The 27680-nt window shown below is 45.3% G+C and overlaps 1 protein-coding gene across 4 annotated transcripts in view; it reads left to right on the plus strand.

Annotated features, from left to right (window-relative positions):
• LOC111970857 (vang-like protein 1) overlaps positions 1-27082 on the plus strand; it is a 52114-nt gene extending 25032 nt beyond the window's left edge. For 3 of the 4 annotated variants that reach the window (XM_023997578.2, XM_070445903.1, XM_070445902.1), the window contains exons 3-9: positions 652-781; positions 14195-14626; positions 16528-16703; positions 21434-21594; positions 23460-23607; positions 25657-25891; positions 26129-27082. In XM_023997578.2, the coding sequence (XP_023853346.1) occupies positions 652-781; positions 14195-14626; positions 16528-16703; positions 21434-21594; positions 23460-23607; positions 25657-25891; positions 26129-26389 (1543 nt within the window). In that variant the 3' untranslated portion in view covers positions 26390-27082. The remainder of the gene's footprint in view (positions 1-651; positions 782-14194; positions 14627-16527; positions 16704-21433; positions 21595-23459; positions 23608-25656; positions 25892-26128) is intronic. The other variant, XM_023997580.2, reaches the window with a different exon arrangement.
• Positions 27083-27680: the final 598 nt, after the last annotated feature.

Here is a 27680-nt window from a genome sequence, read left to right on the forward strand (position 1 = left end):
TCCACTAGTCCTCTATTCCCCTGGTCCACTGGTCCTCTATTCCCCTGGTCCACAAATCCTCTATTCCCCTGGTCCCCTGGTCCTCTATTCCCCTGGTCCACTAGTCCTCCTTTCCCCTGGTCCACTAGTCCCCTGGTCCTCTATTCCCCTGGTCCTCTATTCCCCTAGTCCTCTATTCCCCTAGTCCTCTATTCAACTAGTCCTCTATTCCCCTGGTGCACTCGTCCTCTATTCCCCTGGTCCACTAGTCTTCTATTCCCCTGGTCCCCTAGTCCTCTTTTCTGACTCAAACAGCGTCTGCCTGTTCTAGCATTTTCGTGTGTCAGATTTTTTTCAGCTAAGCCCCTGCAGACGTTCACTGTGAGAAAAGACTAATTAAAGAAATTCAAAGTAAAATCCAGCAGGATTAAGGTCGTAGGGGATGATGGCTCCTATAACCCTGTTGTTGCTGACGCTATGGAGGAAACAGGGAGAGAATGAGAACCAAAGAGAGAGAAATAACACAAGGTTTTACAGGAAATCCAGTGTGTGGCAGTCCATTGCTATTGCCACGCCGACATGCTTTCTTCCTATTCTCTCCTCCGGTCTGCTGGTTGTCATGGTAACCCCGTACCCGTCGACTCACCCGGTGTACCTGTCGTTGTTTCTCAGGGAGCGCATCCGCGACCACCACAAGTCACGCAGCAAGGATGGCAGCCGCTCGGAGAAGTCTGTCACCATCAACGCACCGCCAGCAGAACCGCTGCTGGGAGACTCGTCTGTACTGGGGGAGGAGGTCCAGGTAGGCCAATCTCTCCACAACTACTCTGCCCAGACAGCCCAGACAGGGAAGAAAACCACATTGCTGGAAACCCTCCAAATATGAACTTGACCTTTTTCTCACATGACAACTCCTTAACTTTTACATTTCTGTATTCCTATGTTGTTTTGTATTTATTGTGCGATGCCTCATTATGATGGTAATTTAATCATAAAGGCACGGGCACATACAGTATGTACCGGTGGACAGCTCAGCTCACGTGGCTGTTTATCAGTGCTTGTAGTTGGATTTATGGTAAACAACTTCTTTGTAATACAAATGTGTAAATCCACTCATGGGAGCGAGTCTATCTACCGTCCGGATAAGCCCTGTGCCTTTCTGGTTGAGCTGAGGACTTCACAGGCCTGATTGAGGCTTTCAGATTACACACAGTGTGTTTATGTCCCTTTGTGTTGTACAGCTAGCTGATCAATGTGCACATAGTCTCTGGTGTTCAACACTGGGCACTCTGGCTTTAAGGGTTTCAGGCTTTGGCTGATAAAGTACTGCTGAAAGTGGGCTTTGAGTGCTAGATCTGCCTGGCCCTTGAAGAGATGGAGGGAGGGATATAAAAATAGATGTTAACAGCAAGACAGACAGTTGGACAGATCCAGATGTTATGGCTTATACACAGACTGGAGGACAAGAGATTTTGCCGTCCACGTGCAAATTCTATCTTCACTACAGTAGAGTATAGCCCAGAGCAACACTACCACTACCAGCCCGTCTCTCACCATTACACTAACCCTTACTGACCCACTTGGCAAACTCCCTTACTCGGATGAACAAGACTTGTGTGCACGACACAGGGTGTGTATTTAGTACTGTTCATGTATGTACGAACGTGCGTGTGTGTGATATATTAAGCGCCTCAACAGGATTTGCTAGGGTACAGCAGTACTCACTCAGTATATGTGTTCATGTTGTGGCCCAGCCTGCCTGCGGTAATTCTGACGGGCGTACTATAGGCATCAGTCAGAATAATACAGGCTCTCTGGGAATCTCCTCAGAGAGAGATGGAGAGGAGCTGCTGTGTTAAAAGCTATGCCATGCCGGTCTCACAGTCCCACAGTACAGGGCTGCGCTCGTTACCACTCACTAAGGTGGCTAAGGCGGTGTGTGTGTGTGACGTCTGTGCGGGGGGAGGGGAGGAGAGCAAGAAGCAGTAGCCAATGCAACTCGGCTATAGCCAAGTCTAGCTAATTTGTAGCAGCCTCCCATATCTATCTTGACTGGAGTAGCCTAGAGAAGCTAGCTAAGCTAGCCAACTATAGCTAGCTAGGCTAATTGAGGCCACATGCTACGCTTTCTCCACAACCCCATTCAGATAAAACAACAGCCTACCTGTTGGTAGTTCGTTGTAGCCTACTACTTTTCATTTTGCTAGCTTTTAATTCTGTTATTTTATTCCATCTTGCGTTAGTGAAAGGCATAAACAACAGGCTACATACGTGAAGGCTACCGGATGGGTACTGGTCTTTTTGTGGGTCGGGCCATAAAAACTACATTGAAATTTTTGTTTTATTAAATGAATAATTTGAAATGTCATGGTATATCCTTGTATGTAACAATGTCACATCACATGGATATTTTAATTTCATTTAGAGAGCCTTTTCAGTGTTAACATAGGCCGATAATATTTTTATGCTTGCTAAAATGAATACTCGTACAAGTATTTGATTACTAACGTCCGTTCGGATATTCGAATATTCAAATAACCGTGCATATCCCTAGTACAGACATTCATATGTGGCCGGCTGCACGACTTTTTAACAATGCATTGGACTGTCCTTTTGAATTTGGAGGTTTATTTTCTGGAAATATGTATCCAGACATACTCACATGTGTCTGGGGGTTGGCTGTAGCGCTGTGTATGTGTGAGTATCTTCTGTGTTTTGACACTGTGTGTGTGTGTACTGTGTGGTGTCTTTGACACGGTGTGTGAGCCCAGATGCAGGGGCTGTGTTTGTCAGGAGGGTGCCAGCCCTCAGCAAGCTGTGACCTCTGTGTAGCTGTGTCCCTCTGTTACTCTGCTATAACCAGCCTTCCAGAAAGAACTGTGTGTGTCAGGGTGTGTGTGACTGTGTGTGTTACTGTGTGTGTTTCGGGTTGTTTGCTGTTGAGCTTGTCAGGAAAACTTGTGTGACACAGTATAAAGTATTTACTCAGTATGTTTGTCATTGTGTGTTTGGGTACAGTATTTGAATCGGCGAATCAGGGCGTTGGTCTCAATATGCTCCATTTTCTCATAATTTGCCTTGACAGTTTTATGAGCTTTCAGCTCTAGGTGATTCTGCAGTGATGTTTGAACAGAGCTGTTTGCTACAATATTGAATGGCTGCTATTGAGGGAACCAGTCCAAAGCTCCAGCCTCCAGGCTATGCTAGTGCGCTGACTCTCAACCCTCTCCAGTCGAGAGAACAGTAGCGGTCCCTATTCGTCTCGACTACTCGCATACACGTGTGATACATTATATCAGTGTTGTAACGGTAGACCATAGATGTGGAATGGGGACTTCTGAAGTACTCGTCTCGGGTATAAGAGTTGTGCATCTGAGGAATGCACTCTAGTTCCTCACTGCTCCACCATGATGTGAAGTGGCACCCAGGAGAAACATGATATGTAAAAGCAAGGAAGCATTCTTTGAGAATGAACAGCCCTCCACCTCCCACCTCTCCTGCTTACACAGACAGAGGGCTGTTTGAAAAGAGAAAGTGGATCTAACTTTATTTATAGTTCACGGGATGTCAATGAAATCAGAATCCTTAGAACCCAACCATTAGACATGGTACTCGTGTTTGTGTGTGCTCCTCTGTGTGTGTGTGTGTGTGTGTGTGTGTGTGTGTGTGTGTGACTCATTCCAGGCCTTCACCTCAAAGCTTGTTTGTGTCATGTAGGCTAATTCTGTTGTAAAGGCACATTACACAGTGTGCTGCACATGTACTCCCCAGTGCACGTGTTCACGTCTGTGTGATGATCGTGTACTACCTAACCTCGGCATTGAAGTGAATGAGAATCCGGCTTAAAGTGGCCAAAAAATAAAGTTTTTGGCCACCAATCGGTCTTTGTTGTAGTTTACTGCAGGCAGGCAGAATCCAAAGGGGGGCAGACATAGTTCCCCCCCGGGTCCCTCAGAATGGAGGCAGTGCCAACGGGACATCAAACTAAACTCTGTCAGCCTCTGATTCCCCAACCCCATAACATGCATCTCTACTGTACATCCCCACCCCTGTCTACCCCCCTCTCTCCCTCCAGTTTAACTCTGCCCAATTAAAGCAGCGCCTGTCCTCTGAGATGGTTAGGTAAAGAGGTAACAACAGGACTACAGTGCATTTTGCAGGTCGTTCTGTGTTGGGGAAGTACGAGGTACAGTAGTAGCGATGTCGGGACCTTGGATGCAGCACGGGGCTTGTTCTCATGTCTTATTTCCCCCCCCATGGTTCCATGGTGAGTTGAGCCTCTCTGCTTCTCTATGAGTTGAGGTCTCTTTAACAAAATTATTGTTTCTGTGTGTTTTCTGCTCATGCAAGTTCCTTGCTCTGGCACGGTTTTCCTGGGGTTGAGGCGAGTTCGAGGCCGTCTATGCAGGAGACAAGTGGTTGAAGACGTCTAGGGTTCAGAAACTTTCCGGTAAGTTTCTGGAATTTTTTCGGAAATTTGCCATGGGAAGTTAAGCCCGGGAATTTTGCTTAAATTCATTTAAAAAGGTAGCTTCAAACAGTGAACCTTTTTTGTGGGATACACATATGGCAATTCTAGGTCTTGTGGCATATTTTGGAATGGGGACTGTGCCATATCACATATGTGCCATATCACAGTCTGACAATTTGGACAGCCCCATCAAGAGGACCCTCCTGGATGATGTATTTTGGGAGAGAGTGGTAAGCAGCCTGAAACTCCTGAAATCTATAGCGGTAGCCATTGCAAGGATTGAGGGAGACAATGCCATCCTGTCTGATGTTCAGATTCTGCTTGCAGATGTAAGAGAAGAAATCCATACTGCCCTGCCCACTTCACTGTTGCTCCAAGCAGAGGAAACTGCAGTTCTGAAATATATCAAAAGGCGTGAAGACTTCTGCCTGAAGCCCATACACGCCGCAGCGTACATGTTGGACCCCAAGTATGCTGGCAAGAGCATCCTGTCTGGTGCAGAGATCAACGAGGCCTATGGTGTCATCACTACTGTGTCTCGTCACCTTGGCGTGGATGAGAGCAAGGTTTCTTGGCTGTCTGGCGAAGTACACTTCCAAGCAAGGGCTTTGGGATGGAGATGCAATATGGCTGTCGTGCCAACAAAATCAATCAATCACTCAAATGTATTTATAAAGCCCTTTTTACATCAGCCGATGTCACAAAGTGCTGTACAGAATCCCAGCCTAAAACCCCAAACAGCAAGCAATGCAGATGTAGAAGCACAGTGGCTAGGAAAAACTCCCTAGAAAGGCTGGAACCTAGGAAGAAACCTGGAGAAGAACCAGGCTCTGAGGGGTGGCCAGTCCTCTTCTGGCTATGCCAGGTGGAGATTATAACAGAACATGGCCAAGATGTTCAAACGTTCATAGGTGACCAGCATGGCCAGATAATAATAATCACTGTGGTTGTAGAGAGTGCAACAGGTCAGCACCTCCAGGAGTAAATGTCAGTTGGCTTTTCATAGCCGATCATTCAGAGTTAGAGACAGCAGGTGCTGTAGAGAGAGAGTCCAAAACAGAAAGTCCGGGACAAGATAGCACATCCAGTGAACAGGTCATGGACTTTGTGGATCAGAGGCTCTTTCCCCTGTTGCATCCATCATCCTCCAAATCCCACCAACATCCGCCGCCTCAGAGCGCAACTGGTCCTTGTTTGGGAACACACACACCAAAGCACGCAACAGGCTGACCAATACAAGGGTTGAACAATTGGTGGCCATCCGGGAAAATTTGAGGCTTTTTGAGCCTGACAAATAGCCATCCTCAGCAAGGTTGGAAATTGACAGTGAAGATGAGGCCTCAGAGTCTGATGTTCAAGAGGTGGACATTGAGGAGGTCCATGGAGAAGACATGGAAGCATGAGAGGAAGACAACCAAAGCTTTAGTTTCTAGACTATCATTTTACAGACATATGTTGAAAACGTTTTTGGGAGATGCGATGGATCATTGAATATTCCCTTTCTTTTGTTGTTCAGTGAAATCATCCCATGTGAAGAGTCAACTCATTTAAAGTTCAATTCATAACAATTTTTTTTTACATGTTATTTCTATTGGAAGGATTTAATCATCTGCAATGATGTCTACTTATGATAAGGTAAAAGGTGTATGTTTCTGTCTCCCATATGATATGGTATTTATATCCAATGCAAAAACATCTACATTTAAATTGTATTAATATTAATTCCCATATATTTCCATTAATTCCTGTTAATTCCCACTGAAATGTTCCACCTCTGAATATTCCCCAAAATGTGCAACCCTGATGACGTCGCTTCTTCACACAGGAAGTTAGTTACTGTGTCCACTCCAGTCCTTTTGGAGATCTGCGTTTTACTTGAATCTGAAGAATATCTATGTTTCTTTTAACGACGTCTCCGTCTTTTTTAGGGCTCTTCTAACGTTGGTGTGACTGTGTGGTTGTATTGTCATCCTACATAGAGGCTGCTATAAGCCTGCAATCCAATGTCTATGAACAGTTCATCCGTACAAAGACTGTCATCGTCACTGTGTGTTCATTTGTTGGCCCAAACCGCCCAGATCCCTCGTCAGGCCCTTTGCTGACGAGGGATCTGGGAAGTTGTAACACCATCACCGTAGTGCTCAGTGGCTCAGAAGGAATGGACGGAGAGTGGTTTTCACTGGAGCAAAGATGAGCAGAGAGAGAATGAGAAAAGTTGCCCCAGGGCAGTGAAGGAATAGAAAAGAGCGTTTAAAGATGGGAGGGTGGGGGATATAATAGGGGTGGCAGGCAGGAGCCCTCTGAGCCTAATTGGTTTAGTATTTTGTTTGCTGTCTCTCTCTCTGGGGGGCGCAGCTGTTTGTTTAATGGACCCCCCCCCTTCATCCTCCTCTGGCCCTTTCACCCCCCCCCCCCTCCCCCATCTTGCTGCTATTAGGACATCCCATGTGATTTCTCTCTGTCTCTGTGTGTGTGTTGCTTTTCAAAGCCTGTACATTAAACCCAGAGACACACAGCCCATATACAGTACGATCTCTCTCGGGGCGTGATGGAGATCTAGTGGTGAGGCTGCAGCAGGGTAGCGGTGGAGGCAGAGAGGTTGTCTCAGAGTGGAGAGATGCACTAGGATCTTTATGGCCAAGCTTCTCCCTGGCCGGGCGACGCTGTTACACTTTAAAGTTTGCCGTTTCGACATGAGCTCTTCGCTTTGATGGAGACTGTGGAGGTGGTGATGGTGGTGGAGACCTCCAAGGAAGAGGAAGACTCCAACTCTCCACCTGGGGACACTCCTGCTCTCAGCCCAGGGCCATGCACAGAGTCAGGCCAGGTAAGACACAGTAACCACGGACTGTTGGATGGCCAAGGGCTGTAACATTTCCTACTATCTAAGTGGATGTTCGAGGTCTGGATCCAAGGAGTTGACATGCATGCAACTGGCAAGCCATCCGTGTTCAAGTAGTGTGCATGCATGTGTTAAATACAGTGAGAGACAGTGTTTTTGGTGTAGCTGTTGTCTGTGAGACCACTGTTTTAGAAGTGATTTAAAAATGGCTGTCTTTTTGGAGGGAGACATCTGCTCTGTGATGATGGCGGTGATGACAAAGCTGGAATCTTATGGTCATTTTACATGAAGTTCAAAATGAGCTGTATCTCACGATGTGATAGGAGGGTTAGAGGACAAGTGTTTAGTTTACATAGAAGTCATTTCCCCTGGAGAACTCCTATTTATCCCTACTGACTCTCTTTCTGGCAGTCTGAACTTCCACCTTGTTCCTGGCTGTTCCACCTATTTCCTCCATGTTAGTGTAGAACATTGCTACTGCCCACCTTCTCTGTCTTCACATGTAATTGGCAGCTTTGTTTGCTTTGCGTTGCTTGTCACGGCTGTGGTTGGGGCTGAATGTTAACAGCTTCTAGGAATGCCCCCTGTACGTTGCTATATTTACAGAACCACACACCGCTCATTTCCCGGGAGTCTGTTGAGTGCTTATGCTCCGTCTCTGAGCAAAGGGCCCTGTTTGATCTACCCCACAGACCACAGCAGGACACAGCCCTTTTTATGGACATGTGATTTAACATTGGAGACAATAGCTTGTATTTATAGTCACGCATAGTGTTACTGTATTTCACTTACTTTGTACGTGGAGAAAGATTCCCATCGATGAACACGTAAGTAACACACACACACACTCACTGAATGGTTGGCGACATTAATATTTCTACACTTTGGTTTGACAAACATTTCCTTCCTGATTGTCTCTCTTAATTTTTTGTAATAGAATGAAAGTAGTCCTGGGTGAAAATGTTTGGATTTTTTGCATGTGGGAAAGGGAATTGGGGGATACCTACTCAGTTGCACAACTGAATGCATTCAACCAAAATGTCTACTGCATTTATACCCAACCCCTCTGAATCCGAGAGGCTGCCTTAACCGACGTCCAGGTCATCGGCACCCGGGGAGCAGGTGGTGTTAGGGGGTTAACCTCTCTGGGCTATTTGGGACGGTAGCGTCCCACCTCTACAGCCAGTGAAAGTGCAGGGCGCCAAAATCAAAACAACAGAAATCCCATAATTAAAATGTCTCAAGCATACAAGTATTTCACACCATTTTAAAGATACACTTCTTGTTAATCCCACCACAATATCCGATTTCAAAAAGGCTTTATGACAAAAGCACACCAAACGATTATGTTAGGTCTGCACCTAGTCACAGAAAAACACAGCCATTTTTCCAGCCAAAGAGAGGAGTCACAAAAAGCAGAAATAGAGATAAAATGAATCACTAACCTTTGATGATCTTCACCAGATGACACTCAAAGGACTTCATGTTACACAATACATGTATGTTTTGTTCGATAAAGTTCATATTTATATCCAAAAATCTCAGTTTACATTGGAGCGTTACGTTTAGTAGTTCCAAAACATCCGGTGATTTTGCAGAGAGCCACATCAATTTACAGAAATACTCATAATAAATATTGTTAGAAGATGCTAGTGTTATTGATTGGAATTTTAGATCCACTTCTCCTTAATGCAACCGCTGTGTCAGATTTCAAAAAAGCTTTACCGAAAAAGCACACCATGCAATAATCTGAGTACAGCGCTCAGACCACAAAGCAAGCCATACAGATATCCGCCATGTTGTGGAGCCAACAAAGTCAGAAATAGCATTATAAATATTCACTTACCTTTGATGATCTTCATCAGAATGCACTCCCAGGAATCCCAGTTCCACAATAAATGTTTGATTTGTTTGATAAAGTCCATAAATCTTGTCCAAATACCTCCTTTTTGTTCGCACGTTTAGCCCAGTAATCCAAATTCATGAGGCGCGAGAAGACAAAAAGTCAAAAAGTTCCGTTAGTCTGTAGAAACATGTCAAACGATGTATAGAATCAATCTTTAGGATGTTTTTATCATAAATCTTCAATAATGTTTCAACTGGAGATTCCTTTGTCTGTAGAAATGCAATGGAACGCAAGCTTACTTTCACGTGATCGCGCGTGGTCAGCTCATGGCACTCTGCCAGACCTCTGACTCATTCAGCTCCCATTCCCCCCTCCTTCACAGTAGAAGCATCAAACAAGGTTCTAAAGACTGTTGACATCTAGTGGAAGCCTTAGGAAGTGCAATATGACCCCATTTCCACTGTGTCTTGGATAGGCAAAGAGTTGAAAAACTACAAACCTCAGATTTCCTACTTCCTGGTTGGATTTTTTCTCAGGTTTTTGCCTGCCATATGAGTTCTGTTATACTCACAGACATCATTCAAACAGTTTTAGAAACTTCAGAGTGTTTCCTATCCAAATCTACTAATTATATGCATATTCTAGCTTTTAGGACTGAGTAGCAGGCAGTTTACTCTGGGCACCTTTTTGTCCAAGCTACTCAATACTGCCCCCCTGTCCCAAAGAAGTTAACTGCCTTGCTCAAGGGTAAACGGCAGATTTATTTCACCTTGCCGGCTCGGGGATTCGAACCAGCGACCTTTCGGTTATTGGCCCAACACTCTTAACTGCTAGGCTGCCTAGCGTGTGTATAGATTGGGTAGATGTCTTATTGCCCAGTTTCTCAGCACTCAGAATGTTAGAGAGAGAGAGGTGCTGTCTGCTGCTCCCTCAGTCTGTTCAGATTTCACAGGAGTGCTCATTGGGATGTCAGTGTCGCTTACACCCCTCTATCCAGTGTACTCTCCTCTTTACCGTCTCCCCTCCCCATCTCCCCTCTCTTTCTGAATGCGTATCAGCGTGTGGGAGAGAACATGTCAAATTGGATGTTTCAATGGCTGTTCAGCTGACTTTTCACTGTATAACCCCTCCCCCACCACSATAGAGGTGTTGGTGAATCACCACAGGTTTCTGATTAGGGTGGATGTTGTGGATAGGCCTGACAGGTGTTTGTGTGTGGGGGATGTAATACTCCACAATCCCTCTCCCTTCTCTCTCATTCACCCTCCCTCCTTTTCTCCTGTCTCCCTTCGGCTCTCCTCTCTCGCTATTTTGTCTGCCCTCTTTCCTCCTCTCCTTCAGCTGTGTGTCTGTGATGGGGAATGTGTTGAATGGTAGTGGTTCCAGCCACGGGCATCCACCTCTCTCTGCTATTAGATCAGCGCCCTGATGACTCTCTAGTCCTATCAGGAGATTTGGGTCAGTGTTTATACTCAGGCAGGCACAGGGAAACCCCAGGCAGGCAAGGGCCCAAACTTCCCCATCCAAAATCGCCAAACTCTCTATCTAAAGCCAGCCCTGGTTGGTACGGGCCAACCAATGGAAAACCCTTAATGGAGTGTTTCTCCTAGATCACTTCATCAAAATGAGATTGATTTAAAATGGGTTTCTCATTCTCTATTTGGAATCATTCTATTCATAAAGCCATCTCTCTGTCTGTGTTTTGAAGTATCCATTGTTTCATACCCTCACCATGGAGTGGCAAAGGACCTCTTCAACACCCTTTAGTGTTAATGAGGGCTATCTTATACACACACACTCTCGCTCTCACACAGTTGAGAGCTGCATCAATTCTCTTGCCTCTCCTCTACCCCTTTCCCCACTCATTACTGTGGCAGGTTTGGGTTTGTAGGTCAGGTAATAACCCTGGTGTGTTCTCTGTGGACACACTGCTCTTCCTGGTTCAGTGGGGAGGTGGAGACTAGAGGATCCCAGTGCTCTGGATATGGGCTGTGGTGGTAGAGTCAAGGTGCTGATGCTCAACACCACCTGGAAACTACACAATGGGGTCAGCTGACTCCTATATCAAAATCACAGCATGGAACTGTTGAAATGGCACTGAAATATGTTCCAGTGTTGAATGGTGCAATTCAAGCCAGCCATGTGACCTGAACATTCAATCAGATGTGGATGTTTGTTTTCCACCTAAATGCAAATGTGCAGTTACATAACAACCACCAGTGTCTTGACCCTGTGACCTCCTCGCCCCAAAGGTCATACAGCAGCTCTACACTGTGATTTACAGCCTACGCATTGGTCCATTATAAGGATTATTCTCTGGAGGCCAGACTCACTGGACTAATGGGTATTTACGACCGTTAGGTTGTGTTATCGGTCAGGTTGTGTTATCGGTCAGGATTGTATCAGGAATGTTATCCGTTAGGTGGGTCAGTTTTTTTACTGTTTCAGATAAGAACCTGGACATTTGACTGTGTTGTCAACCCCTCCCTTGGACTGCTTGAATTGGCAGAAAGTCATGATATAAGAGGTTTTATTACTAAAAGGATGGAATTCAGCCTGTAGGAATGGAGGAGCGATGGAGGTGTAGTTCCTATGGCGTACACATCGCCAAACACACCAAGACACAACCTCAGGAGACTGAAAAGATTTGGCATGGGTCCTCAGATCCTCAAAAGGTTCTACAGCTGCACCATCGAGAGCATCCTGACGGGTTGCATCACTGCCTGGTATGGCAACTGCTTGGCCTCCGACCGCAAGGCACTACAGAGGGTAGTGTGTACGGCCCAGTACATCACTGGGGACAAGTTTCCTGCCATCAGGACCTCTATACCAGTTGGTGTCAGAGGAAGGCCCTAAAGATTGTCAGACTCCAGCCACCCTAGTCATAGACGGTTCTCTCTGCTGCCACATGGCAAGCGGTACCGGAGCGCCAAGTCTAGGTCCAAGAGGCTTCTAAACAGCTTCTACCCTCAAGCCATAAGACTCCTGAACATCTAATCAAATGGCTACCCAGACTATTTGCATTGCCCCCGCCCTTACGCTGCTGCTACTCTGTTATTATCTATGCATAGTCACTTTAATAACTCTACCTACACGTACATATTACCTCGACTAACCGGTGCCCCACACATTGACTCTGTACCCGACCCTCCTGTAGATAGACCTCCAATTGACTCTGTACCGGTACCCCCTGCCAAATAGCCTCCACATTGACTATGTACCGGTACCCCCTGTATATAGTCTCCACATTGATCTTGTACGGTACCCCTGCAAATAGCCTCCACATTGACTATGTACCGGTACCCCTGATTATAGTCTCCACATTGACTCTAATCGGTACCTCCTGTATATGCCTCCACATTGACTCTGTAGCGGTACCCCTGTATATAGCCTCTACATTGACTCTGTACCGTTACCCCCTGTATATAGCCTCACATTGACTCTGTACCGTACCCCCGTGTATATAGCCTCCACATTGACTCTTACCTGTACCCCCTGTATATAGTTCTCCACATTGACATCTGTACCAGTACCCCCTGTATATAGCCCCACATTGACTCTGTGTCAGTACCCCCCTGTATATAGCCTCCACGTTGACTCTGTTACCGGTACCCGCCTGTATATAAGCCTCCACATTGACTCTGTAGCCGCTACTCCTGTATATAGTCTCCACATTGGCTATTGTACATGTTACCCTGTATATATAGCCTCCACATTGACTCTGTACCAGTACCCCCTGATATAGCCTCCACATTGACTCTGTACCGGTCCCCCTGTATATAGCCTCCACATTGACTCTGTACCAGTACCCCCTGTATATAGTCTCGCTATTGTTATTTTACTGCTGCTCTTAATTATTTGTACTTTTTATTCTTATTTTTGTAGATATTTTTATTAACTGCATTGTTGGTTAAGGGCTTGTAAGTAATCATTTCACTAAGGTCCTAACCTGTTATATTATGCGCATGTGACAAATACAATTTGATTTTATTTGCCTCACTTGGTTGCTCTCTGCTTCATTAATGTTACCCCTTGAAGTTGAACACAGTGAATAACATTGTGGTTGTCTGTAAGTGGCTGGGAAAGGGACATCAAACACACTCTAATGTATTGAACCCACAACAGCAACATTAACTAAATGTAGGTTGTCTCTGGACACTGCAGTACGAGCTGGCCTGATTACAGTGGGATAGTAACTGTGGCTGCTGCATCTTTCCGACTGAGGATAGAGTGTCACTAAAGCTTGGCCTTCTATTGTTCTGCTTCCTCCTGCCTATCCTGTGCTGTTTTAACTCCGGGCCATGGGACAAAGAGAACCCCCCCCCCCCCCCCCCCCCCCCCCCCCCCCCACACCAACACACCCACACTGTGCAGTCCCCTATCTCAGATGGATGGTAAATGCATCCTGTATGAATTCCCTTTTTCTCCCCTCTGTGCTATTTTTAGCTGCCTGCTGATTTAAATTGGAGTCTGCTGAGGAAATCAAATCAGGCTCCATCTGTTGTCGTTGGGGAACTAGGGAAAGAGCAGCAAGATGGATAGATAGTCTCTGGTCTTGTCTGTCCAGTCTCCCTGTTGGTTTGTATTGGGTAGCCCTCTCTGGCAGCTCAGTTAGCAGTCTACACTGTGGGCCTGTGTTGGTACAGTGTTAGAAAGGTTCTTATCTGTGTTGTTTTAGGAGCTCTCGCCAGTCACAAATGACCTTTATTATCTGTGGTTGACAGAAAACACAGACGTCAGCGCCTCGCGTACCCCAGGCAGTCACTCCATTCTCTGTTTTCTTTTTCCATTTCCCATCTTTCTTTCTCTCGTTCTCTAACTCTCTTTGTTTGCTCGTCCTCCCCTCCCTGGTTGACTTTTGAACGGAAATGAGCACAGCTTTTAAGCTGTCTATGGAAATGAGCCTAGAGTAGAAAATTCCGGCCTGACTTGCCAGATTTATAACTTTTCCTGTCACTAATAAATTTGACTCCAGTAGTAACATCATCAGTATTTAACACGGACTCTTCTCTCTTTCTCCCGTCCTCCTTCCCCCTCCCTCCCTCCCTCCTCCCAGGATGACAACTGGGGCGAGACCACCACGGCCGTCACGGGGACGTCGGAACACAGCCTGTCCCAGGAGGACATTGTCCGGATCACCAAGGACCTGGAGGACAGCGTGGGCCTGGACTGCCGGCGCTACTTTAGCCTGACCCTGGCTGTGGTTCTGGGCCTGCTGGTCTTCCTCACTCCCCTGGCCTTCCTGGCTCTCCCCCACCTCCTCTGGCCTGACAAGCTCCTGGTGTGCGGCACGGCCTGCGAGGGCCTCTTTATTTCCGTGGCGTTTAAGCTGTTGATACTGCTGTTGGCCGTGTGGGCGCTGTTCTTCCGGGCTCCGCGCGCCAGCCTGCCCCGGGTGTTTGTGTTCAGAGCGCTGCTGGCCGTGCTGGTGCTGCTGTTCGTCGTGTCCTACTGGCTGTTCTATGGCGTAAGGATACTGGACTCCCAGGTACAGCAGGGAGAGAGAGAGACTTACACTCACAGTGTTTGTAATGCATCTAATTACTGGCCACCACATCTGCCTCTTCAAGTATTCAGTTTGTTTGTCATTGCTTTCATGTATGTAAATCTCTTGTCATGAATGTGTGTATACCACAGGAGGATGGTGGCACCTTAATTGGGGAGGACGGGCTCGTGGTAATGATTGGAGCGGAATAAGTGGAATGTTATAAAACACATGGTTTCTATGTGTCTGATGCCATTCCATTCGCTCTGTTCCAGCCATTATTATGAGCCGCCCTCCCCTCTGCAGCCTCCACTGGTGTGTACCTACAGTCGTGGCCAAAAGTTCTGAGAATGACACAGATATTAATTTTCACAAAGTTTGCTGCTTCAGTGTCTTTAGATATTTTTGTCAGATGTTACTATGGAATACTGAAGTATAATTACAAGCATTTCATAAGGGTCAAAGGCTTTTATTGATAATTACATGAAGTTGATGCAACGAGTCAATATTTGCAGTGTTGACCCTTCTTTTTCAAGACCTCTGCAATCCGCCCTGGCATGCTGTCAATTAACTTCTGGGCCACATCATGACTGATGGCAGCCCATTCTTGCATAATCAATGCTTGGAGTTTGTCAGAATTTGTGGGGTTTTGTTTGTCCACCTGCCTCTTGAGGATTGACCACAAGTTCTCAATGGGATTAAGGTCTGGGGAGTTTCCTGGCCATGGACCCAAAATATCGATATTTTGTTCCCCAAGTCACTTAGTTATCACTTTTGCCTTATGGCAAGGTGCTCCATCATGCTGGAAAAGGCATTGTTCGTCACCAAACTGTTCCTGGATGGTTGGGAGAAGTTGCTCTCGGAGGATGTGTTGGTACCATTCGTTTATTCATGGCTGTGTTCTCAGGCAAAATTGTGAGTGAGCCCACTCCCTTGGCTGAGAAGCAACCCCACACATGAATGGTCTCAGGATGCTTTACTGTTGACATGACACAGGACTGATGGTAGCGTTCACCTTGTCTTCTCCGGACAAGCTTTTTTACAGATGCCCCAAACAATCGGGAAAGGGGATTCATCAGAGAAAATGACTTTACCCCAGTCCTCAGCAGTCCAATCCCTGTACCTTTTGCAGAATATCAGTCTGTCCCTGATGTTTTTCCTGGAGAGAAGTGGCTTCTTTGCTGCCCTTCTTGACACCAGGCCATCCTCCAAAAGTCTTCGCCTCACTGTGCGTGCAGATGCACTCACACCTGCCTGCTGCCATTCCTGAGCAAGCTCTGTACTGGTGGTGCCCCGATCCCGCAGCTGAATCAACTTTAGGAGGTGGTCCTGGCGCTTGCTGGACTTTCTTGGGTGCCCTGAAGCCTTCTTCACAACAATTGAACCGCTCTCCTTGAAGTTCTTGATGATCCAATAATGGTTGATTATCCTTGCCTGTGAAGCCCTTTTTGTGCAAACTAATGATGACGGCATGTGTTTCCTTGCAGGTAACCATGTTTGACAGAGGAAGAACAATGATTTCAAGCACCACCCTCCTTTTGAAGCTTCCAGTCTGTTATTCGAACTCAATCAGCATGACAGAGTGAACTCCAGCCTTGTCCTCGTCAACACTCACACCTGTGTTAACGAGAGAATCACTGACATGTCAGCTGGTCCTTTTGTGGAAGGGCTGAAATGCAGTGGAAATGTTTTTGGGGGTTCAGTTCATTTGCATGGCAAAGAGGGACTTTGCAATTCATCTGATCACTTTTCATAACATTCTGGAGTATATGCAAATTGCCATCATACAAACTGAGGCAGCAGACTTTGTGAAAATTAATATTTGTGTCATTCTCAAAACCTTTGGCCACGACTGTAGGTAGTGTATTGACACTAACAGCTGCTGGGTTGTCTGTTGTTGCCAGGATGAGAACTACCAGGGCATCGTGCAGTACGCTGTATCTCTAGTAGACGCTCTGCTCTTCATCCACTACCTGGCCATCGTTCTGCTGGAGCTCAGGCAGCTGCAGCCCGCCTTCTCTGTCTGCGTCACGCGCTCCACCGACGGAGAGACACGCCACTACAACCTGGGCCAGCTCAGGTGAGATGCGGAGGGAGAGGGCGGGTGAGCGAGAGGGGGAAGGGAGACTGATGGGGGGAGGGAGAATGGAGAGGGGGAGGATGCGAGAGGAGAAAAGTCCTTGAAAGTAAGACTGGACAACTCAGTGGGTAGAGCAGGCTGAGAAGGAGAGAGCAGAGAAAAAGTAAGAGGAGAGTGTGTGTGTGTGTGTAATATGAGTAATAGAAGTAATAAGCCAGAGAGAACAGCTCAGACTAGAAGAACCTGGTCTGTAGTGACTTTGTCCTTTTGATGTGCCGTCTGACTGTACCAGGAAGACGTTTTACCTCATGACGAGTTGCTGAAAGATATAGTAAGACTGTCAAAATCCGCTCTCTCTCTCGCTCTATCATATCCCCTTTTGTGAGGGCCTCAAACATAACATATGTTGGTATTATGCCGGGGCCCTCTGGTTCACCTTTGTCTACCTCAGTACAGTGACAGATGATGGACATGTAAAGTGCTTTAGCCTCTGCTTCACTAGTGTTGTTAGAGGCTGCCCTGGGGCTGTTGTCGCTCATAACGTGCCTTGCTATTTTCCTCAGCCGGCCAACGCAGCAGCACTCTCTCTGTCTGTATGCACTTGTAAACAAACAGCTAATTAGTGCTCCCTACAGGCCACACTGAGCATCTGGTCAGAGAAGATTCATACCATACACACTCATAATACACACTTTTGTACACACACACACACACAGATTCTCAGGTTCCAGTGGAGACTGGGTTGTTTCCAGCCGTTTTCCCATGCCTGTCCTCCTCCTCCATTCCCAGGCAACTGGTGAGGACATTCCTCTGTGTGTCTGGCAGGCAGGCTGTCTGGCAAGTGTCTGATGGGATATCAGAACAATGAACCTGGCCAGGAGGCCTGTTCTTCTGTCTGACTCTGACCTGGCCGTTCTTTGATGCCAATCTCAGGGCAGAAGAAGCCTGAGGAAATGCTCAAGATCCTAACACCAGCATTACCAGAGATTCACCTCCGCAGGAATCCTGCTATTCTCCTCATTAATTGTCCCCTATTTCCAGTGTGGTCTACCATAACAAGTCGCTACTTACGGTAGAGAAGAGCCACAGGCAACCGAGGCACAGTCAGGCTCATATCTAGGCCAGTGTTTGGGCTTTATTTGTTTGTCTCCTCTTTCTGCTGTAGTTTAATAATTGATCAAAGTACCGAGCACCAGAGACCCTGACTGCTCAAAGTGCTGCCTTCATCACAATGGGTGTATGTAGTGTAGTTAACTTTAGGAAGTTGGTTTAGTAGTTTGTACTTGTTTTGTGCTAATGCACAACTGCGTGTGTCTGACGAAACGTCTCCATACAGTATGTATAAATGAATTATAGCTTTAAGTGGATTTAAAACTAGACAAAGTTGTTTTACAGTGTGCCTTTGTTTTGGCAATGTCAGAATGTGTCAGACAGACACGGCTGGTATGGTATACTGACAGTCTGTCTGTCTGTGTGCCATGCCAGTGGTGTGTCTCTCTCTGTCTGTGTACCATGCCAGCAATATGTTTATACATCCATGTATTTGACATCGTAGTTGTGGGTTTGTGAACCCACCTGCCTCCTCCGTATGTTCACATCCACTAACACCCTTCATCCTGCCGTGATCGTTTTCTCTGTATCAGTCATATGGGATATATATATATATATTTATATACAGTATATAATAGTGCCTTCAGAAAGTGTTCACACGCCTTCACTTTTTCCACTTTTTTTTGTTACAATTGGGATTTAATTGTCTTTTATTTTTTAATCTATACAAAATACAAAGTGTCAAAGTGGAAAACATTAAATTATTTAATTTTTAAGATGAATTAAAAATGAAAACCATATCTTGATTACATAAGTATTCACCCCCTGAGTCAATACCTTTGGCAGCGATTACAGCTGTGAGTGTTTCTGGGTAAGTCTAAGAGCTTTCCACACCTGGATTGTACAATATTTGCCCGTTTTTATTATTTTTGAAATTCTTCAAGCTCTGTCAAGTTGGTTGAGGATCGTTGCTAGACAGCCATTTTCAGGTCTCGCCATAGATTTTCAAGTAGATTTATGTCAAAACTGTAACAAAGCCACTCAGGAACATTCAATGCAACTCCAGTGTATATTTGGCCTTGAGATTTAGGTTATTGTCTTGCTGAAAGGTGAATTTGTCTCCCAGTGTCTGTTGGAAAGCAGACTGAACCAGGTTTTCCTCTTGGATTTTGTCTGTGTTTAGCTCTATTCTGTTTCTTTTTATCCTAAAAAAGACTCCCTAGTCCTTGCTGATGACAATCATATCCATAACATGATGCAGCCGTCACCATGCTTGAAAATATGAAGTGGTAATCAGTGAGTGATGTTTTCAGTTGGATTTTCCCCAAACAAAACGCTTCATATTCAGGACAAAAAGTAAAATTCTTTGCCATATTTTATGCAGTATTACTTTAGTGCCTTATTGGAAACAGGATGCATGTTTTGGAATATTTTTTATTCTGTACAGACTTCCTTCTTTTCACTCTGTCATTTAGGTTAGTATTGTGGAGTAACTACAATGTTGTTGATCCATCCTCAGTTTTCTCCTATCACAGCCATTAAACTCTGTAACTGTTTTAAAGTCACTATTAGCCTCATTGTGAAATCCCTGAGCAGTTTCCTTCCTCTACGGCAACTGAGTTAGGAAGGACGTCTGTATCTTTGTAGTGACAGGGTGTATTGACACACCATCCATAGCATAATTAATAACTTCACCATGCTCAAAGATATATTTTTGTATTGTAGGGACCTTACAGATAATTGTATGCGTGGTACAGATATGGAGTAATCATAAAAAAATCTGTAATTTTGTAAACATTTAGAAAAACAATTCCAATTTGACATTGGGGTGTTGTGTGTAGATCAGTGGCACACAATCTAAATAGTATCCATTTTAAATTCAGGCTGCAACACAACAAAATGTGGAAAAAGTCAAGGCTTCTGAATACTTTGAGGGCACTGTGGTATGTAATGTATGTATGTGTATATATATATATACTGCACTGGAATGAGGGAGAGGATATGTCCATAATGTCCTGTCACTTAGCCTGACATTTCCCCTGCGTCAGCACTGGGTGTGTAAAGTTGCATACCTCTCTCACCCTCCCCCCCAATGTCACTGCTATTAGGACGTCCCATGACTGTTTCTATCTACGTCTCCTCTCACTCTCACTCACTCTCACACACACACGTGTGTGTGGAACGGTACACAGCAGTAAATCTTTCTCGTGGTGTGTCGTATCAATAGGGGAATAAAGAGGATGGGTTAGAAGAGAGGACTGTGTCTGTCTACAGAGGGGGACAGTAGCCTCAGTGTGCTGCCTGGCGCCCCAGGGGGAAATAGGAAGCACATGCTTCCAGGCCAGCACGTGGTACTTCCTCCCTCCCTGACTCGGTCTGCAACAGTTAAGTTAGTGCCCCCGCTCGTCTTAACAAATGACACGAGTCCCTGGGAGAGGAAGGGAGGGAGGGGCATGGAGGAAGATGTAAAAGGAGAGAGCCCTTTGAATTGAAAGAGCGACAGGATTCCGTGTCAAATAGGAGGGGAGGAGAGAGGGAGGGGAGACTCCCTCACTCCCTGACATATGGGCCGTTTTTTCTGGAGCTAGGGAACTGTAGACTAGTCAGTTGAGTCGTGAGGAATGACCCTGTGCTTCTGTAGGCCTTTGAAAAGCTGCTTGCATCTGCTGCTGCTCTGTTAGTGGGTTCAATGCAGTTACAACGTAGAGGAACTGGGCTATGACTGTGTCTCAGCACCATACTGACAGGACTAGATTGGGTCAGTAGGCTACAATAAGCTACAGCAGAAAATCATACCTGGCATTTCTAGATCAAAACCCCAACGGTCAACCTGGACGTGTGTAAAGGCACGTAAACAGAATGGGTACACACGCTGAATGAATTGGTATTGTGTATCTGGCTAATCAGCACTGGTACATTGATCACTTGACTACATGTCCGCATAGCCAATGGCTTAGAGATGGGTTCAGGCCATACTCGGTTGCTACATAATGGATTGCTAAAGCACAAGAACAGAACACATATGTAAAGTCTCAACTGGTGAAATATTGCCGTCCTTGAGAGGCAAGACATGGCATGTTGTGCCGGGACATGACGTCCATGCTGCAGCAGCAATAGGAAGTAGTCTGTCTCTCTCTACCTCAGCCTCTCTCTCCCAGCAGCGCTGTGAGGTTCTGTTCTGGTTTTATTTGACAGAGCCTAGGCAGCAGGGATATGTCCCTGTGTTCAAGGGGGGGTTAACGATAACATGATGGCTCAAAGTAACACAGTCACACTCACATTCCTGGCGCTAGTGACTCCTCTCCTCACACTCCCCTCTCTCAATCTTCCTCTTTCTCTCCATCTCTCCCTTTATCTCTGTCTGTCTCTGTCTCTGTGCATCTCTCTCTCTATGTCTGTGTCTCTCTATGTCTGTCTCTCTCTGTGTCTGTCTCTGTGTCTGTTTCTCTCTCTCTCTCTCTGTCTGTCTCTGTCTCTGTCTCTCTCGCTCTCTGTGTGTGTGTCTGTATCGATTTGTAAAAAAAAAAAATCTGGGTTTATTTCTGAGACATGCATTAATCACTTTGTTTTATTTTTAAATCGTGTATTTTATTAGCTTAAGTACATTTTTTTATCCTCTATGTCCAGGTTCCAAGTAAATCTCCTCTCCTTATTCTTCCTCTCTGTGTGTGTGTGCTCAGTATTCAGCGGGCAGCATTGGTCATCATAGAGAACTACTACAGGGACTACTCTGTCCACAACCCGGCCCTGCTCACCGCCTCCAAGTCCCGGGCCGCCAAGCACCTGGCCGGCCTCAAGGTCTATAATGTGGATGGTGAGTTCCCGGCATCCCCCGCGACTGGTGAGTGCATGGAGACTCCTTGGGTTTATCTATACATGTTCTCTTATCTGTCCTTTGGGCTTGATGGTTGACTCTCTCCTCTCCTCGGTTGCTCTCTAACACCCAGAGGTCTTTAAAGCCAAACTGAAAGCTTACCTTTTGGACATTAAGTTCAGCAGTTCTATAGAATAACTCACTAAAACCCTGCATCTCTGAACACTGTCTGGACTCACTGACTAACCCGCCTCTCTCTCACTGAAGCTGCACACCAAACCAATCCCCTTGCTCTCCACTGTAATCGGCATACCTCATTGGTTTAGAGACACAGCTGTGAAATGATTAAACTCGCTTGTGTAGGCCACACCCGAAGCATGTGATGTCACTATGGACGTTGACCTAGTGACTATTTATCGCTGCTTCTATTTACTAATGTTATACATTTTCACTTTTAGCTGAACACTTGCTTTGACTGTTTCTGATATGAATAATAATTTGTTCAATTTGTAAAATCAGCTCTGGGCAAGAGCGAAATCTAATAGGGAAAGTAAATAAATGCGTTTGTTTGAACATGTTTTGAAGTGAAGAGGCATCAGGACTGCCTGTGACTACTCATGAAGCAATCTCCTTCTCTGTGTTCCCCATAAGTGTACCGTTCCCCCCCCCCCCCTCGCTCACTGCCCCTCTCTCTCTCTGGCTCTTGCTCTCTTCCTCCCTCTATTCTATCTCTGCCTCCCTCCTCTCCATCTCTCCCTCAACCCTCCAGTAGCGCTCAGAGATGAGACAGCCAGCAGTGTTAAATCAATAGCTATACTTCCCACTCTGTCGCTCTCCTCTCGTTCTCCTCATTGAGGAGCTGGTCTCTGGGGAGTGTCATCACAGTAACTGCAGCAGGGACAGTGATTTTGGGGTAGTCTGGGAGAGAGACTATTCTCCCTCCAGAATCCATGACCAAGATCCATCACCTAACCACTAAGCATGGTAGAGGCTGTTAGAACACACACTTCAGATGAGGCAGCAGGAGACATGGCTTTGCTGAAATGAATCATGATACTCGTAGACAGTCACCCTTAATTCCCAATGTTTAGCTTTTCAGTACTATATTTGATACTGAAATGCCCATGTACAGCCCCACAGGGCTCTCTCCTTTACATCAAGCAAGCTGTGTTCTTTTGATCACCAGGTAGTTCCTCTTCGTAGTATTAACCCCCAACATTACTACTTCAAAAGAAAACAAATCTCTCTTTTGGGTTGGTGAGTTGACGGGTTCATGACCTGACTGGCAGTGCAAACATGGCTGCCGTTTCTCAGACTGGAGAAATAGGGCATGGATATATAATATAATTCTCCCGTCCCGAACCCCCAGCCTCCCCTACATTAATACTGCAGCAGCTCCCTCTCTTAGCCCCTATTAACATGAGCCGTCGCTCTCTTGCATATTAACACTCTCATAATGACATGCGCCTGACATTCAACTTTTGAAGTTGGCCGGGGAAGTTTATTAAGACGGACACTCGGCACCGCCCAAAGACACAGAGGGGCAGAGTAGCAGAGAACCCGGAATAACTGAATGTTACAGTGGATGCGTGGGTGTGGTGGTTTCAACTTGGTACATGCATTTTCAACTATATCGATTTCTTTCTTTTGATGATTACAGTGTTCCGTCCTTTACGATTTTAGGTTTTACTACTATTCAAAGACACAAAAGTGTTTGTTCAGTTGTCACACATTTTTTTTAACAGTGTCTATATGTTTGTGTTACGCTGAGTATAGGGCATGTTTTTTTAGTGTGGAGATATCTTGACACTCTGACTTAGCAAAATTCTGTATCAATGGAAGTAATGAACACCTGTATTAACCTAACATCCCTCTGTTGTCTGCCTCCCTAGGCCCTGAGAACAACGCAGCGACCGGATTGGCCCACTCCCAGTCTAGGGCTATGATTGCCGCTGCCGCCCGCCGCCGAGACACCAGTCACAACGAGCTGTACTACGAGGAGGCGGAGCACGAGAGACGCGTCCGCAAACGCAAGGCCCGGTGAGAGACAGGTTTGGGGGGGTTTTCGGCTGTTTGATAAATGAATGGAAGGACATATGGGTATTGTTTTTATACATATTTGTGGTAAAGGAGCCGTTTGGACATACCAACCAAACAGATACTAAAGTATGTCTCATCTCTTTGGTTTGATATTAGATTACATTTACATTTGAATTGCTAAGCAGACGCTCTTATCCAGAGCAACTTATAATTAGTGCATTAATCTTAAGATAGCTAGGTGAGACACAGTTGTTGTAAGAAAGTTTTCCCAAAATAAAGTACAGTACCAGTCAAAAGTTTGGACACACCTACTCATTCAAGGGTTTTTCTTTATTTGTACTCTTTTCTACATTGTAGAATAATAGTGAAGACATCAAAACTATGAAATAACACATATGGAATCATGTAGTAACCAAAAAAGTGTTAAGCAAATCAAAATATATTTTAGATTCTTCAAAGTAGCAACCTATGCCTTGATGACAGCTTTGCACACTCTTGGCATTCTCTCAACCAGCTTCACCTGGAATGTGTTTCGAACAGTCTTGAAGGAGTTCCCACATATGCTGAGCACTTGTTGGCTGATTTTCCTTCACTCTGCAGGCCAACTCATAGTAACCATCTCAATTGGTTAGAGGTCGGGTGATTGTGGAGGCCAGGTCATCTGATGCAGCACTCCATCACTCTCCTTTTTGGTCAAATAGCACTTACCTCCAGGCTGTGTGTGTTGGGTCATTGTCTTGTTGAAAAACAAATGATAGTCCCATTAAGCGCTAACCAGATGGGATTGCATATCGCTGCAGAATGCTGTGGTAGCCATGCTGGTTAACTGTGCCTTGAATCCTAAATAAATCACAGAGAGTGTCACCAGCAAAGCACCATCACACCACCTCCTCCATGCTTCACGGTGGGAACCACACATGCAGAATTCACCTACACCCTGTCTCACAAAGACACAGCGGTTTGAACCAAAAATCTCCAATTTGGACTCAGACCAAAGGACAGATTTCCACCGGTCTAATGTCCATTGCTCATTTTCTTGGCCCAGGCAAGTCTCTTCTTCTTATTGGTGTCCTTTAGTAGTGGTTTCTTTTCAGCAATTCAACCATGAAGGCCTGATTCACGCAGTCTCCTCTGAACAGTTGATGTTGAGATTTGTCTGTTACTTAAACTCAGTGAAGCATTTATTTGGGCTGCAATTTCTGAGGCTGGTAACTAATGAACTTATCCTCTGCAGCAGATGTAACTCGGGGTCTTCCTTTCTTGTGGCGGTCCTCATGAGAGCCAGTTGCATCATAGTGCTTGATCGTTTTTGTTACTGCACTTGAAGAAACTTTCAAAGTTCATAAAATGTTCTGATTGACTGACCTTAATGTCTTAAAGTAATGATGGACTATTGTTTCTCTTTGCTTATTTGAGCTGTTCTTGCCATAATATGGACTTTTTCTTTTACCAAATAGGGCTATCTTCTGTATACTACCCCTACTTTGTCACACACAACTGATTGGATCAAACACATTAACAAATTAACTTTTAACAAGGCACACCTGTTAATTGAAATGCTTTCCAGGTGACTATCTCATGAAGCTGGTTGAGAGATTGCCAAGAGTGTGCAAAGGTGGCTACTTTGAAGAATCTCAAATATAAAATATATTTTGATTTGTTTAACACTTTTTTTGGTTACATGATTCCAAATGTGTTATTTCATAGTTTTGATGTCTTCACTATTATTCTACAATGTAGAAAATAGTAAAAATAAAGAAAACCCCTTCCGTTAGTAGGTGTGTCCAAACTTTTGACTGGCACTGTAGTTATCAGCTAATTCAAGGCTAATAGGAAAAGACAAGTGCAGGTAATTGTTTTATTTCTATATATTTTTGTAGTTACTCCTATGCCATGTAAAGCCTTTTTAGATGTTTCCAAAGCCCCTGTAGTAGAAGTATACACTACATCATTGTGCGCTGAACAACCACATTGCCCGCTGAACAACCACATTGCGCGCTGAACAACCACATTGCGCGCTGAACAACCACATTTCATGTGCCCTCCTAGACTGGTGGTGGCGGTAGAGGAGGCCTTCACACACATCAAGCGCATGCAGGAGGAGGAGCAGAAGAAAGCCCCCGGGGACGTGATGGACCCCCGCGAGGCCGCCCAGGCCATCTTCCCCTCCATGGCCCGCTCCCTGCAGAAGTACCTCCGCACCACCAGGCAGCAGCACTGCCACAGCATGGAGAGCATCCAGCAGCACCTGGCCTTCTGCATCACCAACAACATGACGCCCAAGGTGACCAAGTGTTCTGATCGGTGGAGGCTGGTGGGAGGAGAAATCGGAGGACGAGCGGATTGTAGTGGCTGGAATGGAATGTTTAGRATTCCATTCCAGCCATTACAATGAGCCCGTCCACCAACTTAAGGTGACATCACCCACTGGTTTTGACCAACTCCTTTGAGTGGCARCTTACTTGTATAGTAGTAACAAATAATTATGTTATTGGGAAAGTGCTAACTCCTCTCCTCATAGGCCTTCCTGGAGAGTTACCTGACCCCCGGGCCCACCCTGCAGTACGGCCGCGAACGCTGGCTGGCCCGGCAGTGGACTCTGGTCAGCGAGGCGTCGGTCACCAGCGGCCTCAAGGAGGGCGCCATCTTCCTCCTCAAGTGCATAGACTTCAGCCTGGTGGTGACGGCCAAAAGGATCCCCTACATCCAGCTTTCAGAGGAGTTCATCGACCCTAAGTCGCACAAGTTCGTCCTGCGGCTACAGTCAGAGACCTCTGTGTAGAACTGGACAACTGTTTTTACCACCACACACATTTCTTTAGTTTTGTTTTCAAAATGGTTTTATTTTGGGTTTGCAGTTTTATTTTATTTTGGGAGTTTTATATTATATATGAATATATATGTTATACATGTTGGAATATATTATCCTTTTTATCGATGGTTTACCTGGTTTATGAGTTAATATAAAAAAAATGTTTTAAAAATATACACCGGTGATGAATTTGACTTGTCTTGCATGCACACAGAAGATTGAACTGGACTCTCTGTGGAGATGGAACTGTAGATGAACAATGTGTGCACACAACTGCATATGTGTCAATGTCTATGAACACAATCAGTTGTTCCACCTCTGAAAGACTGATGCAGAGCTCAAGACAAGGAATTGTTTTAATGCCATGACTCCAGACAGAAAGTGGAGACCGAAGGAGGAGGGGGACAGCCATTTTGACATCTGACCAAAGAGTCAAATGACACTACTGTTGCCATGGACATTCCTTCATTCCCCCTCAGCCAAACCACTACAGATGGTGAACTGCCACTATTTAACTTCTGGACTAAATGTTTCTTTTAACAAAACCGTCTCAGGCCTGTCTGCTGTTCTMAAACTATAGCTACTTAATTCACTTTTTTTACGTTACATGCACATGTTCTCTACATCTGTATATTGATTATGTATAAACACATTGTGATATAATGGTGTTTTAAGTCTATGCGTACTGGGTCAATCTCCCTCCCATTTCCTTATATCCCGATCTGTGGATGTACAGAGTAAGACATGAATGTCAGTAGCATTCATTGTTATTCTGATATAAACAAAACCCTTGTTTTAGCTGTTATTGATGATGTTAAATAGAAATTAAAATTCAATGCCAATTTATACGATTACCCCCAAGGCTGAAGGCCTTCTCTCCAGGGGATCTGTTAAAAAAAGTATATATTTTAGACCTTAAAGTATGTACTGTAGTATGGCTTATGCATACAGCAGCACTTTCCCAGGCGCAATGTAGCAATACAACAGCATGTTATACTGCAGTACATCTCGTCCACAAGCCAGCTCTCTCTCTGTAACAAGGTTATTCTGTACTATACAGGACTATGTTCTTTTATAAGTACTACTGTCAACACAGGGGCTCAGAATGGTCCATCCATATCCCAAATTAACTTATGTAACATTTTCAACATACCATTATACACTCATGGCTGGTTTGTAAAGCAGAGCTCTTCAAACGTTTAAAACTCAAAGTCGCCCAGATTAGGATCCCATAGGATCCTGATTGCTGATGTAAGTCAAT

This window comes from Salvelinus sp. IW2-2015, linkage group LG12 (genome assembly GCF_002910315.2).
Source record: "Salvelinus sp. IW2-2015 linkage group LG12, ASM291031v2, whole genome shotgun sequence".
Taxonomy (NCBI): Eukaryota; Metazoa; Chordata; class Actinopteri; order Salmoniformes; family Salmonidae; genus Salvelinus; species Salvelinus sp. IW2-2015.